This window comes from Heterodontus francisci, chromosome 13, assembly GCF_036365525.1.
Source record: "Heterodontus francisci isolate sHetFra1 chromosome 13, sHetFra1.hap1, whole genome shotgun sequence".
Lineage (NCBI taxonomy): Eukaryota > Metazoa > Chordata > Chondrichthyes > Heterodontiformes > Heterodontidae > Heterodontus > Heterodontus francisci.
In genome coordinates, this window is record NC_090383.1 from 85,704,057 (window position 1) to 85,718,057 (window position 14,001).

The 14,001-nt window shown below is 40.5% G+C and overlaps 1 protein-coding gene across 17 annotated transcripts in view; it reads right to left on the reverse strand.

Annotated features, from left to right (window-relative positions):
* LOC137376473 (transcriptional-regulating factor 1-like) overlaps positions 1–14,001 on the reverse strand; it is a 281,859-nt gene that overhangs the window by 91,133 nt on the left and 176,725 nt on the right. For all 17 annotated transcript variants that reach the window (XM_068045121.1, XM_068045115.1, XM_068045119.1 and 14 more), the window contains one exon: positions 2,099–2,145. In XM_068045121.1, the coding sequence (XP_067901222.1) occupies positions 2,099–2,145 (47 nt within the window). The remainder of the gene's footprint in view (positions 1–2,098; positions 2,146–14,001) is intronic.

Here is a 14,001-nt window from a genome sequence, read left to right on the forward strand (position 1 = left end):
CTGAATGGAAACACAGTAAACCATTAAGGCTGTGACAATTTAAAGCTACAAATATCTTGGCACACGAGACAATATAATGAGCACAGTAGTGAAAATGCCCTTGTATTCTTAAGTGGGAAATTATTTTCTCAGTTCTTGTCTAGGAATCAGTTCAGATAAAGGTTGAAATCTGGTTCAGAGTTCAAAGATACCTGGAAAAGTTAATGACAAACCATAAGCTCTGTACAAAGCTTACTTTCATTTTGGACAGATTTGATCACTTGTCCTCATGATTGAGTTCCTGTCATTAAGATAAGGATAAAATTGAAAGCCTTGCTTACCAAGATAGAAGGAAGACAAACGGCTTGTTGCCAGTTTGAAGAGCATCACTTGCCACTGAAAGGGTTTCCAATGATTGTAAGTCAGAGAAATCTCCAAGATTCTTAAATGTCAATCATGGAGAACCAGCTTCCCCATCAAATCATTTGACTTGAAAAGAATTCACATTATACCACATGATTTGAACTCATTTCATTGTTAAGAAATAATGGAATGTCAATAGGCTATATCCATTATATTATTATACTAATGGCAACCCTCAAAGTTTGCTTAAGCTGTGCACAGATGAAAGGCATTTAGAGCCTGTAATTTTTGAACTGAAATGTCTTTCAATGTCTGTTCTGCACCACTATTGGTGTAACAGCTGACACATCTCCAGAATTCAGGTCAGTTAACTACACTCTTGCTTCCTTCACCTGCAGTCATTGACAGCTTAGTCTCAAGCTGAGATAGACGCCTGAACATAATTTGCAATGTAATACTTTTGGTCCCTTCTGATGAAGGGCACAATATTAATGAGGCGGGAGGCTATAACTAGCTTGATTAAAAACACTTTGTTTCTTCCCTTTGAAAGCTCACCTACTGCTAGACAATGACTTATCAGAAGTGGAGGTGATAAACAAAACACATTTTCCTGTTGTGAAGATGCATTTGGGAATATGAAAATAGAGGGAGAATAGAGTACAATAAAAACACAACAAACTCACATCCTATCCTATTTTATTTTGCACCAAATGTCTATTTAGTATGTTAATCTATTTAAATATATTAAAATTGAATCGGTTTCACAAAAATTGCAGAAAGAGCAAACTACAGCTCAAGGGTACAATTTGCAGTTTATCCAACTCAACAGCAGGACCTGTAAAATCCTTTTATGGTGAACCAAATTGCTAACCCTATTATAATTAACTACAAATCTACAGCACCTATAAAATCACAGCATAACACTGAGTTAAGAAATTAAAACTGAGGCTAGAGGCCTGCTCGGGTCGGGAAAAAAGACCCTGACCCAAACCCGACTGAACTACAGCGGACCCGAGCCCCTCAGATTTTGCCCCCCCCCTTTACTTAGCTTCTGACTTGGAACCCCCAGCGCACGCGCGATGACGTCACTTGCTCACTGCACAGACTCTGTTTCGTCCTGGACTCCCAGCTCAGGTAAGTGTTTTATTTTTAATACTTACTGGCAAAGCACTTACCGTGTGCGTCTGGCCCGACCCAACTTGACTTGGACTCGGCCAGACCCGAGCCCAAAAGTCGCACCCTGAAGATGGGCCCGACCCGAACCCGACACATGTTGTCGGGTTTGGGTTGGGTAGCAGGCCTCTAACTGAGGCCACCAATGTAGCAAGAGGGTAAAAAGAATACAAACTAAATCTGAGACAAGGCAGTGTTGAGAAGGGTTATGGTTTTTGAGGGACAAAGATTCCTCATTTTCTGTACAAAAATAAACTTCACAAATCAAAATATTATGAAACTAAGGAAGTGAAAAAAAGAAACTAGAAATGTATGAGATTGCCTCAGTTTTATGATACATAGTCTGTTTTCCCTTTTTCTTGTAATTTATATATAATGTGTAAAAGCAGTTTTTCAAATTTTTTGATTTGGCTTATTTCATGTGACATGACTTAATTTGCTAAAGTTGAAGGACTGAAAGTATATCCAATATGACGTATTAATGTTCCAGAATTCCAGTGAGTTTCAAAAATGGAAGAGTTTTCTGTTGCTTTAACAAAATGACTCCCTAAATAGCTACATATTGGGATAAAATTGCAAGTACCTGAGTTCAACAGTCGGTTCCCCTGGCGTGATGTCAGTTAGAGAAATCTGGAAAAGAAATATATAACAAATCTTTCCAATACTCTGCTTCAGTATATTCAATTCCAAACAATGTAATGTCCTGAGCTTTGGACGAGCAATTGAGTACGAAGTTAAATATATTCTACTAAAAAGGGAGCAAATGTAGCTCTCCATGATTTGCAAGTAATTGTCTGTAGCTGGTAGGCATTCATTTCACAACTTGCTCATGTTCTGCATGGGTACCTTCCCATTAAGCTTTTGGAAGGATAAAGGATGTTGTTGAGGAGTACCCGTTTACGGTCTATCTCTGCTCTCAAGAACAGAATTATAGTCCAGTTGTTTCACTTAAATGAAAATCTCAACAAATTAATGGGGATTGCTTGGTACAAAATGACAACAGGCGAGGAAGATGCAAGATTCAATCCTCAGTCTGTGCAGAGTGAATTGATCTCAGCTGGGAGTAGCAGGCAGGATACCACGAAGAGTCTCAGAACTTCTGCTACAGGGAAAGGAGACTGGTCAGGAAAAATCAGTTAGGATTCTCATTCCTGATTTCTATCCAGTGGTCCTACCAGAAAACGTGTGTCTGTGGATTTCATGCGAGGCCCAGACTGGACAATAGAGGATGGCTTCATCCCAATTCCATCAACCAACTTTTGCTAGCACAGAAAAACCCACTGGCCAGGCTTATCCATCAAGAATGGCACATGGACAGGGCAATGGACCTGTACCATATCATATGCCAGTTCTTTCAAAAAGCAAGGGAATAAATTGGCAAGGACGACAAGCACATTCAAATTATTCACCTTTAATAGGGGAAAAAGTTAATTCACACTACCCTAGAAAGGTATAATTGTCAAGGCTGGTCAGAATTTCCATTATATGGATCTGTGTATGAACAGTGCAACTTTGGTTGTTGGAACATCAAACAAGTGTAAACGAGAGAGAGAAATATAGATACAAATATAGATATAGGTACAGAGATATAGAAATAGATACAGAAATTGAAATTTATATTGTAAGAGTCAAAATATGTAACATATTATACGTATACAACATCAACTATTTCATCAACTACAGTTGTGTGTAAAACAAAAAATCCAAACATGAATCAACTATTTTGAGTTTGTAAATTGCGAAACAACTTTAATTACCATGCAACATACAGATCGGAGTACAATCCCAAACTGAGAGAAACAGATTTTTGACTCATTTTAAAGCACAATGATCAAATGGCTTTCCCTCCTAAACAGTACAAGCTGCCATCTATTGTCCTGACTGTTCATCTAATTTGCAGAATTAATGTCCGAGTCCTGGACTCTTCTATTGGTGGTGGAAAATTACAGAGATAACAAATGATATTGGTTGGCGGATAGGAAACAAAGAGTAGGAATAAATGGGTCTTTTTCCGAATGGCAGGCAGTGACTAGTGGGGGACAGCAGGGATCGGTGCTAGGACCGCAGCTATTCACAATATACATTAATGATTTAGAGGAGGGAACTAAATGTAATATCTCCAAATTTGCAGATGACAAAACTGGATGAGTTGTGAGGAGGATGAAGAGAGGCTTCAGGGTGATTTGGACAAGTTGAGTGAGTGGGCTAATGCATGGCAGATGCAGTATAATGTGGATAAATGTGAGGTTATCCACTTTGGTAGCAAAAACAGGAAGGCAGATTAGCTGAATGGCTATAAACTGAGAGAGGGGAATATGCAATGAGACCTGGGTGTTCTCCTACAGCAGTCGCTGAAGGTAAGCATGCAGGTCTAACAGGCGATAAAAAAGGCAAATGGTATGTTGACCTTCAAAGCAAGAGGATTCGAGTACAGAAACAGGGACGTCTTGCTACAATTATACAGGGCCTTGGTGAGGCCACACCTGGAATATTGTGTGCAGTTTTGGTCTGAGGAAGGATGTTCATGCTTTCGAGGGAGTGCAGCAAAGATTTACCTGACTGATTCCTGGGATGGCAGGACTGAAGGATGAGGAGAGATCGAGTCGGTTAGGATTATATTTGTTGGACTTCAGAAGAGTGAGGGGGGGATCTCATAGAAACCTATAAAATTCTAACATGACTTGACAGGGTAGATGCAGGAAGGATGTTCCCGATGGTGGGGGAGTCCAGAACCAGGGGTCATAGACTAAGGATACGGGGTAAACCTTTCAGGACTGGGATGAGGAGAAATTTCTTCACCCAGAGAGTAGTGAGCCTGTGGAATTTGCTACCACAGAAAGCAGTTGAGGCCAAAACATTGTATGTTTTCAAGAAGGATTTAGATATAGCTCTTGGGTCTAAAGGGATCAAAGGGTATGGGGCGAAAGCAGGAACAGGTTACTGAGCTGTTTGATCAGCCATGATCGTAAGGAATAGCAGAGCAGGCTCGAAGGGCCGAATGGCCTACTCCTGCTCTTATTTTCTACGTTTCTATGATAGCGAGAGCCGGTTGCAGAGCAATAATCTAACTGAGGAGATCAGATGACATCATTAACTGAAGCGGTAACTTTCAGAGACTTTATAACTGTCACTTAAATTCAGAGATGAAATTAGCTTTTCAAAATCATTCCTAGATATATATTCTTACATAATGTCTACAGTCCAGTGTAATTCTGATCAGGATTCCTTCCCTTGACAACAGCAGGTGCTATGGCATGTACAGTAACAGTCACACTGAAGTAACTGCAACATAATCACTAAGTTTATCGGGCAATGAAATAATACCTAGTAATCACTAAACCAAAGTTATTGCAGGATGCATGGAACTGAATCCTATTGACATTATTTTGATGACATTGCCATGATATGAAATAACTGGCATCCAATTTAAAATGAGCCAAATTCAAATAAAATATGAAGCCATTCACCATTTTTATCACCCCAGTCTCTTCCACAGTCACTCAAATGCTACCTTTGGCATTTTAATCTGACATAATCTTAATATGTGCACTAAAAATACTTCTAGGAAGATATTTTAACAGAAGATCAAACTGAACACAAGTCCATGAAACAATCAAAATTTGGTGTAAAAATTGTTCTGAGCAATTCAGTTAATTTCAAAATTTCATTGTATAATTTATAGCTCAATTCGGAAATAACGTTTTAAAAACTGCAATATTTTTGTTTTGGGGCATGAACTCCATCTTTTCTCTGAACCTTCCCCAACTCGTTGTTCAGTGCTTCCCTCCTCTGCTGAAGGACTGAACTCATGGTGGAGTAGCACTTCAAGGCCACCCTCTGCTAACTATCTGTATTATTGACCCTTGTCTCAGCATCTTATAAACCAAGTTGACTTTCTATATCCTTCACTTAATCTTTTTACAGTAATGGAAGCAAGTTCAGGTTTACCTCACCCAAGCAGCCAATGTCAAAGAACCTACTCAATGAGTACTGGTAAGGTACTCAACTGCGGAGGAAATCACAGCTGAGCTGATGCTCAACACTGTCCTCATCCGGCATCCACACGTGCATTTTCTAAAAGATGGTGAGTGGTCATCAGGAGTGTGAACACAAGCTGCAGTGCTGAAGCCAATTATAGCACTCCTGTCAGGACCCCATACAAGACCAGGTAATTCGGTACAAACCGAGAATTAGACCTGGAAACTTGTGGAAAATTCCCCCAGAGAAAGATTTTTCTCCCCTTTCCAATCCAACCACCTCCCTGCAACATATGTCGCCATGTCTGTGAGAGAGTGAGAGAGCGAGAGAGAGAGAGAGAGCGAGAGAGAGAGAGCGAGCTTCCTGCAAAAGGATATGCTGATGCAGCCGTGAGTAGATAAGTAAATAAATGACAAACATAAGAGTATATTTTGATTACAGGTCTATAAGCACAGCACACTCAGCAAATATTGCACTTTCAATAAGTTGAACTACAACAAATTTGACAGAGCAGGACAAGTTTGGCAACAAATGGAAACAAATACCACATCAAGGCAGAGTTTACTTAACTAGCTAAAAGCCTCTCCGTTTTTACACTAAGATTGAGCTGATCACATCTGTTGGATATGATCATATATATTTCTCTATTTCTGGCATTAATTCGATGAACGAAAACATCTTTTAGCACTTGTTTCTAGTTTCTAGACACCTTGAACATTGTTCTGATCGCCAAGGAAATGGTGGAATGCAGGTGGTAAACAGTGAAGAAAAGTGTTTTAATACAGGGAAAAATATTTTTGATATAATGAAGCCAGACTTGACAGCGAGATAAAAAAGATGTTTTATTTTAGGGATGAGAGAATAAACAGACATAGCCTACCCTGGATCAGTCCTGTTGACTAGCTGTGAAATAGATGGATAATAATAATAGAAAATGATACCAAGATCATTTCTTTCATCCTGCGTGCTGCCATGGGATGGGGATGGGGCAAAAGGAGTAAGTGATTTAGGAAAAGACAGGAGATGAATTGGAACTTTGGGGGGTGGTGGCGGGCAGAGACAGACAAGTGATTTGTTCATTTCTCAATGCTTTGAAAAAACCCAAAATCCATTTGAAATTTTTTTGGGATAAATCACTTACTTTAACCTGTACCTCAGCAGACAGAACCCCAGAACATGAGCAAGGACTATTAAAGAGAAATATAGTTTCATTCATTGGTAACTTAGGCTCTAGTTCTGGGCTGAAGTGTCCCACAGAGCAATCAAACTCCCTACATAATTGTTTTTCACCATATTGTTATTAGGAACACGATACATGTCAAAACACACCATCTATATCACCGGGAGTTTTGTTTCATTGAGGAAAATGGAGGAAAGGCAAGTGCAAGTCTGCCAATTCAAAGTCACAATAAGCAGTTAAACTGCAAATATAAATAGATACAACCATTTCAGAAAATGACTTAAAAAAAAATTAAATTCATACTGTAGGTGAAATGTTATTCTCTAGCTGATGAATTATTTGTGTCAGGCAAAATACATCTGTAGGAAAACATCAAAAGCTGAATAATTCAGTGTGTTGCATTCAACAACCAATGCTGTAACCTGTAACAGAGACCCAAACTGTAGAAGAGTAACAGAACGCTTAACCCTCAATTTGTGGGTTTCACATTACACAAGCTTTGAATGTTCTTTCTCCAGGAAGTTGGAATACAGAAATTAATTGCTTATAGAGTAAATTCAGCTGACCAGAAATGCTGATACTACTGGTTTTGACAGCCAGCATTAGTAACAAATCAAGAACATAATTTTAGCTGCAGGATAAATTTGCACACTTTTTTCCCGGAACAAATGACTGCACAGCCATGGTGTAAAACCACAGTGCACCCTCACATTAAGGTGATGTGAAATAGTGAGTGTATTGCAAAGCCCCTCTTCCTCTATACTGCTGAGTACACACCAAGTGAATGCTGAATTCGCAATTTCAACTTGCATCCTTGTACTTAATATTAAGATGAGAATTTGAAGATCCATTCAGCACTCCTCACTTCCTCTGATTGGTCCTGTTGCCTGTGTCACCTTTTTCCTAATTACAGTCTATGTATATCTGCTGCAGACAAAACATATCCTTGACCTCACTGCTGATGTTTCCAGATCAGCAACTTCAATTTGGTACTGAAAAACATCCAGTATAAACATTCAGCTATTTGAAAAAAATTATACCTAGGTTAACAATTGTATTCCTGAACTGCCTAAGCAACTTGTTTGGAAATAAGGTATGAAAATACATTTGCCTCTGTTAAGCTTTAATTTGCTGTCATCACCCACTCCTCAAAATAACCACTCTTGACCCACCATCATTGCAAACTAGTACCCCATCTTCAACCTCCCTTTCTTTTCCAAAGTCCCTGAATGTGTTGTCGCCTCCCAAATCCATTCCCATCTTTCCCAGAACTCCATGTTTGAACCCCTCCAATTAGGTTTACGCCCGTGACACAGGACTGAAACACTTATCAAGTCACAAATAACATCTTAAGTGACTGCGACAAAGGTAAACATTCCCTCCTCGTCCTGTCTGCAGCCTTTGACATGGTTGACAACACCATCCTACTCCAACACCTCTCCACTATCATCCAGCTGGGGGAGAGTGTACTCACCTGGTTCCATTATCTATCTAATCGTATCTAGAGTATCATTTGAAATGGTTTCTTTTCCTGCTACCACATTGTTACCTATGCTGTTGCCCTCCCTTAGCCCCCTCATATTTCTCATCTACATGCTAGACGACATCATCCAAAAGCACACAGTTAGTTTTCACATGTACAGTGATGACACCCAGCGCCACCTCACCACCACCTCTCAGTTCCTCCACTGTCGCTAAATTATCAGACTGCTTATCTGACATCCAGTACCGGATAAGCTGAAATTTCCTCCAGTTCACTATTGGGAAGGCTGATGCCATTGTTTTCGCTAAACCTGCTCTAAACTCCATTCCCAACAGTTTAAGATTAAACCAGTCTGTTCCCAACCTTGCCGTCATATTTGACCCCAAGGTGAGCTTCCGACCACAAATTCAACCCATCACGAAGACTGCCTATTTTCATCTCTGTAACATGGCCTAACTTCACCCTGTTTCAGCCCATCTGCTGCTGAAAATCCTCATTCACGCCTTCGTTACCACTGGACTTGTCTATTCCAACGCACTCCTGGCTGTTCTCCCACATTCTACCTTCAGTAAACGTAGGGTCATCCAAAACTCTGTTATCTATGTCTTTACATGCACCAAGTCCTGTTCACCTATCACCCCTATGCTCGCTGATCTACACTGGCTCGGTCAAGCAATGTCTTGATTTTAAAATGCTCATCTTGTTTCAAATCCCTCAATGGCCTCATGCCTCCCTTTCTCTGCAATCCGGTTTTGGTGCTGAAAATTAAATTGCAGTTTGTCCCAATGAACTCACAGGGAACAGCAAGTCACTTCTTTATTGTAGAACTAAACCCTTTGCAATCACAAAATAAACTGTAATTTTGTGCCACTATTCTACTGTCTTTTCCAACCTGATGGCTTGTGTATAAAAATAATTCAGCAATTTTATTTTCATCTTCACAAACAAAATGGCTACCTGTCAAATGAAAGAGAATGTTATGCCAAATGAGATACTAAATGATTTTAAGATGGAAAGTATCAAAAAGAGAGGTTAAACTATTGCCACATATTTGCATATGCCCTACCAAAATCCATCATACAACACCATACTAAAATAATTATTTACACCACCATCTAATCTAATACTGCGCCATATTGTGGTAATATGCTGGTAATGGTAATGTCTGTTATGAAAGTGTGAAGTTTCTAGCGCTTCTAGCGTCAGAAAAAAATTAAATCCAGTTATTTAGGATATCTGGCTTCAGGTGGCTCTTCAATAGGAAACTGTTCAACATACTTTTTTTCTTTGTTTGGGAAAAAAGGCACAGAAGAGCCATTTTTTATGATGACATTGGTGAAGTGTGACATTATGATGTATTTCAATGCAACCTGCAGCATTACATTGCCTAACTGCAAGCACATGTTAAGAGAAATGTCTGGTCAGTGGGACAAAAAAAGGTTAACAATACACATTGTGGACAGTGCTTGTGTACAGAAAGTGTAGAATTATGGTCAGTTAAAAGATCTGAAAAGTATTTTAAGTTGCAAGATCATTCAGCAGCTTCCTAAAAAACAATTCTGACAAAGTCAAAATGGTCAGTGATAAAAGGAATAATTAAATGACACATACTGCAGTCTAAGGAATTCTATAAAAGAAGTGGCTGTGTAGAGGACACACAAACACCAGCACAGCCAGCGACGCCCACATCCCCCGAATGAATAAAAGAAAAATCACAAAAAGTTTTACATCATGTACATCAATATATCATCTTGTAGGTCAAGGAATTAACAGTCGAGTATAAAACTTGTATAAAAAGAAAACAGATCAAATGAGGGAAGTGCCACTACCAGTTTGTTGCAAATGCACCGCTGAATGAGATTATACCAATGATGAGTGAATTACAAAGTGGAGTGAGATGACTGAAAAATCTGAAATGGAACTACAAACTGCTCAGGTCTTAAGGATGTTGCTGTACTGCCCATTATAGTAGGGGACTTCAAAAATGAGAAACCTCAATGGGAAATTGTCTAAAAGCGAATTTGGTGCATTGCCTTCAAGATGCTAGGGCAGAGGTGCAAGAGTTCATGGGCTGACCCTGGCATTTTTGAGCCCGTCTGCCTCTGCTCCCAACCTTGGTCGGGCCCAAAAATTTAGCCCTATAAGTCATGAATTAAAAAGGGGGTTAAGACAGTACCAAATGAAAATAGTTAAGGGCTGAACATGCGAGAAATAAAAGAAATTTATCATTGGGGAATAATGTATGTGCTTTCTTTTATTTTGTTCTCAGAACATGGTCAACAATGGCAAGTGCACTTTCACTGCCCAGCCTCAGGTGCCCTCCGAAAGTAATGGTGGACCATCTTCTTCAAGTTTCAATCCTTGTGACAATGGTGCTTCCAAGATGGTGTTTTGCAAGCAATTCCAGGAATCTGACTCAGCGATAATGAAGGAACAGTGCTCTATCTCCAAGTGAAGATGGTATGTGACTCAAAGGGGAATCTGGAAGTGATAGTGTTTCCTTAACATAGCTGCTTTTGTCCTTTTGGGTGATAAGAGATCATGATGGAAAGAGGAACTGCAAAAGTATTCAAACCACGTTGTTGCAGTGCATCCTGTAGATAGTACACACTGCAGTCACAGAACATTTGTAGCAGAGAAGTAGATATGGAGTCCAGTGGCATGGTCACCAGTAAAATAAACTGCTCAGATCCTGACTGCGTTGAGCTTCTTGATCAGTGTTATAACTGTACCCACTCAATGAGTCACTTAAAAAGCTGTCAAATCTCACAAAAGTGTGCTATTAACCCAGTGCTCAAAATAGAAGTCATCTGGTCCAAATGGGATGCATCCTAGGTTGCGGAAAGTAGTAAAGGCACTGGCCACAATCTTTCAATCCTCCATGGATACAGAATCATAGAATGGTTAGAACGCAGGAGGCCATTCAGCCCATCAAATCTGTGCTGCTGTCAGTATGGGAGTCAGATCAGAAGGCTGAAAGGTTGTAAATGTTACACCCCTGCTCACAAAAGTGTGCGATTAACCCAGTAGTTACAGATCAGTCAGCTGAGGAAACCTCTAGAAATGATGATTCTGGACAAATCATCATTTGGAAGAATATGGGTTCAATAATTACAGCCAACAAGGATTTGTTAAAGGCAAGTTGTGTCTGACAAACTTGATTGTGTTATTCAATTAAATAACACAGGGTTGATGAAGATAGTTCATGTTTTCCATGTGGACTTTGAAAAGGCTTTCGATAAAGTGCCACATAATAGACTTGTTAGCAACAGTGAAGCTCATGGGATTAATGAGGCAATGGCAGCATGGCTGTGAAAATGGATAAGAGACTGAAAGCAGTGGTGAGCAGTTTTCTCTCCAGACAGGAGGCAAGTATACAGTGGTGTTCCCCAGGTGTTGGTATTAGGACTACTGCTCTTTTCAATATATGTTGGTGACATGGACTAGGGTATGGGGGTAAAATTTCAGTTTGCAGATGACATGAAGCTTAGAAATATAGTAAACCACGAGGAGGCTAGATGTTAGGAGGACAGACGACAGATGAAATATAACACAGAGACGTGAGACGTGATGCATGTTGGAAGAATGAGGTGAGGCAATATTAATTAGAGGAACAAACTTTAAAGATGGCAAGACAAATTGATAAAGCTGTTAAAAACCATGCAGAATCCCTAGCTTTATAATTAGATGCATGGAGTACAAGAGCAAGTGAAACCTTTATAAATCATTGGTTCGGTCTCAGCTACAGTATTGTGTCCAGGGTCACACACTCTGTTGAATGTTGCCTTGATGTCATGTTCAGCTGCTCACACAATTGTATTGGGGCCATAGAAAGACTACAGAAGATACCAGACCTCTCACCTGAGGCGAGAGTGACTGCCCTTGACATCAAGAAAGCATTTGACCAAGTATAGCATCAAGGAGCCCTAGTAAAACTGGAGTCTATAGGAAGCAGGGGAAAACTCTCCACAGGTTGGAGTCATACCTAGCACAAAGGATGATGATTGTGGTTGTTGGAGGCCAATCATCTCAACTCCAGGACATCACTGCAGAAGTTCCTCAGGGGTAGTGTCCTAGGCGCAACCATCTTCAACTGCTTCATCAATGACCTTCCTTCAATCATAAGGTCAGAAGTGGGGATGTTCGCTGATGATTGCACAATGTTCAGCACCATTCGTGACTCCTCAGTTACTGAAGCAGTCCGTGTAGACATACAGCAAGACCTGGACAACGTCCAGGCTTGGGCTGATAAGTGGCAAGCAACGGTCGTGCCACACAACTGCCAGGCAATGACCATCTCCAACAAGAGAATCTATCCATCACCCTTGACATTCAATGGAATTGCCATCACTGAATCCCCCACTATCAACATTCTGGGAGCTTACCATCGACCAGAAACTAAACTGGAGTAGTCATATAAATACCATGGCTACAAGAGCAGGGCAGAGGCTAGGAATCCTGCGGCGAGTAACTCACCTCCTGAGTCCCCAAAGCCTGTCCACCATCTACAAGGCAGAAGTGTGATGGAATACTCTCCACTTGCCTGGATGGGTGCAGCCCCAACAACACTCAAGAAGCTCAACACCGTACAGGACAAAGCCCACTTGATTGGCACCCCATCCACAAACATTCACTCCTTCCACTATCGATGCACAGTGGCAGCAGTGTGTCCCATCTACATGATGCACTGCAGCAACGAACCAAGAATGCATTGACAGCACCTTCCAAACCCGTGATCTCTACCAGCTAGAAGGACAAGAGCAGCAAATGCATGGGAACACCACCACCTGCAAGATCCCCCCAAGCCACACACCATCCTAACTTGGAACTATATCGCCATTCCTTCACAGTCGCTGGGTCAAAATCCTGGAACTCCCTACCTAACAACATTGGGCGTACCTACCCCACATGTACTGCAGCGGTTCAAGAAGGCAGCTCACCACCACCTTCTCAAGGGCAATTAGGGATGGGCAATAAATGCTGGCCTAGCCAGCGACGCCCACATCCCATGAATGAATAATAAAAACAATTAATAAACTGTGTACATAGGAGAGGATTGACTTTGCAGATTACTGGAAACCTTGATGAGGGACAAGAATCAACACAGAAAAATCGGTACACAACCAGACAAGATGCCAAGGGGCGAGAAGACTTATTCTATTCAAAAGCTTTGGACAAAGTAAGCGTACGGGTCAAAAAAGTGCAGATAGATTTTGTGTGTGCAATGTACGGTATTGTGCAGAATGGGACATGCGATGCAATTTGTATTCGAGAAATGAAAAGAACAGACGAGTCAAGCAGGATTCTGAGTAAAGCAACTTGGACAATTCAGGGACAGGACTCAGAATTGAATCAATTTCCGTAATTAAAAAGGCTGAAAAGTGATCCAGATCATCAAAACACAAGAGAGTAATTGATATTGCAGACTAGCTTTGACCATCAGTGCAAAAAAAGAGAACATGATGAACAAACATAAGATTTAAGATAAGGAATTTGTTGCATTTTCTCCCACTCTGCTTCTCCACTGCCCAATTTCCACCACCCCACCCCGCACCCCAACCCATCACCCCAATGGATATCCTTTAAAAGCAGTTACTGCTGTGTGAACACATACCTTTAAAGAGAGATGCATTCAGTTAGGAACGGAACCGAGAATTAAAAGAATAAGTACAGATAAAGATGGTCAAATGCTGTACAAAACAATCATCCTGGAATTGTATGGGACCATAGTAACAACACACAAAGTAAAATAAATGAAGGATGAATAATGTAGAATTTTGTGAATACAAGTCAATTTACTGCCCTTTTCTGGGAATGAAATGAGAAAGGGAAAATCATAGTCAAA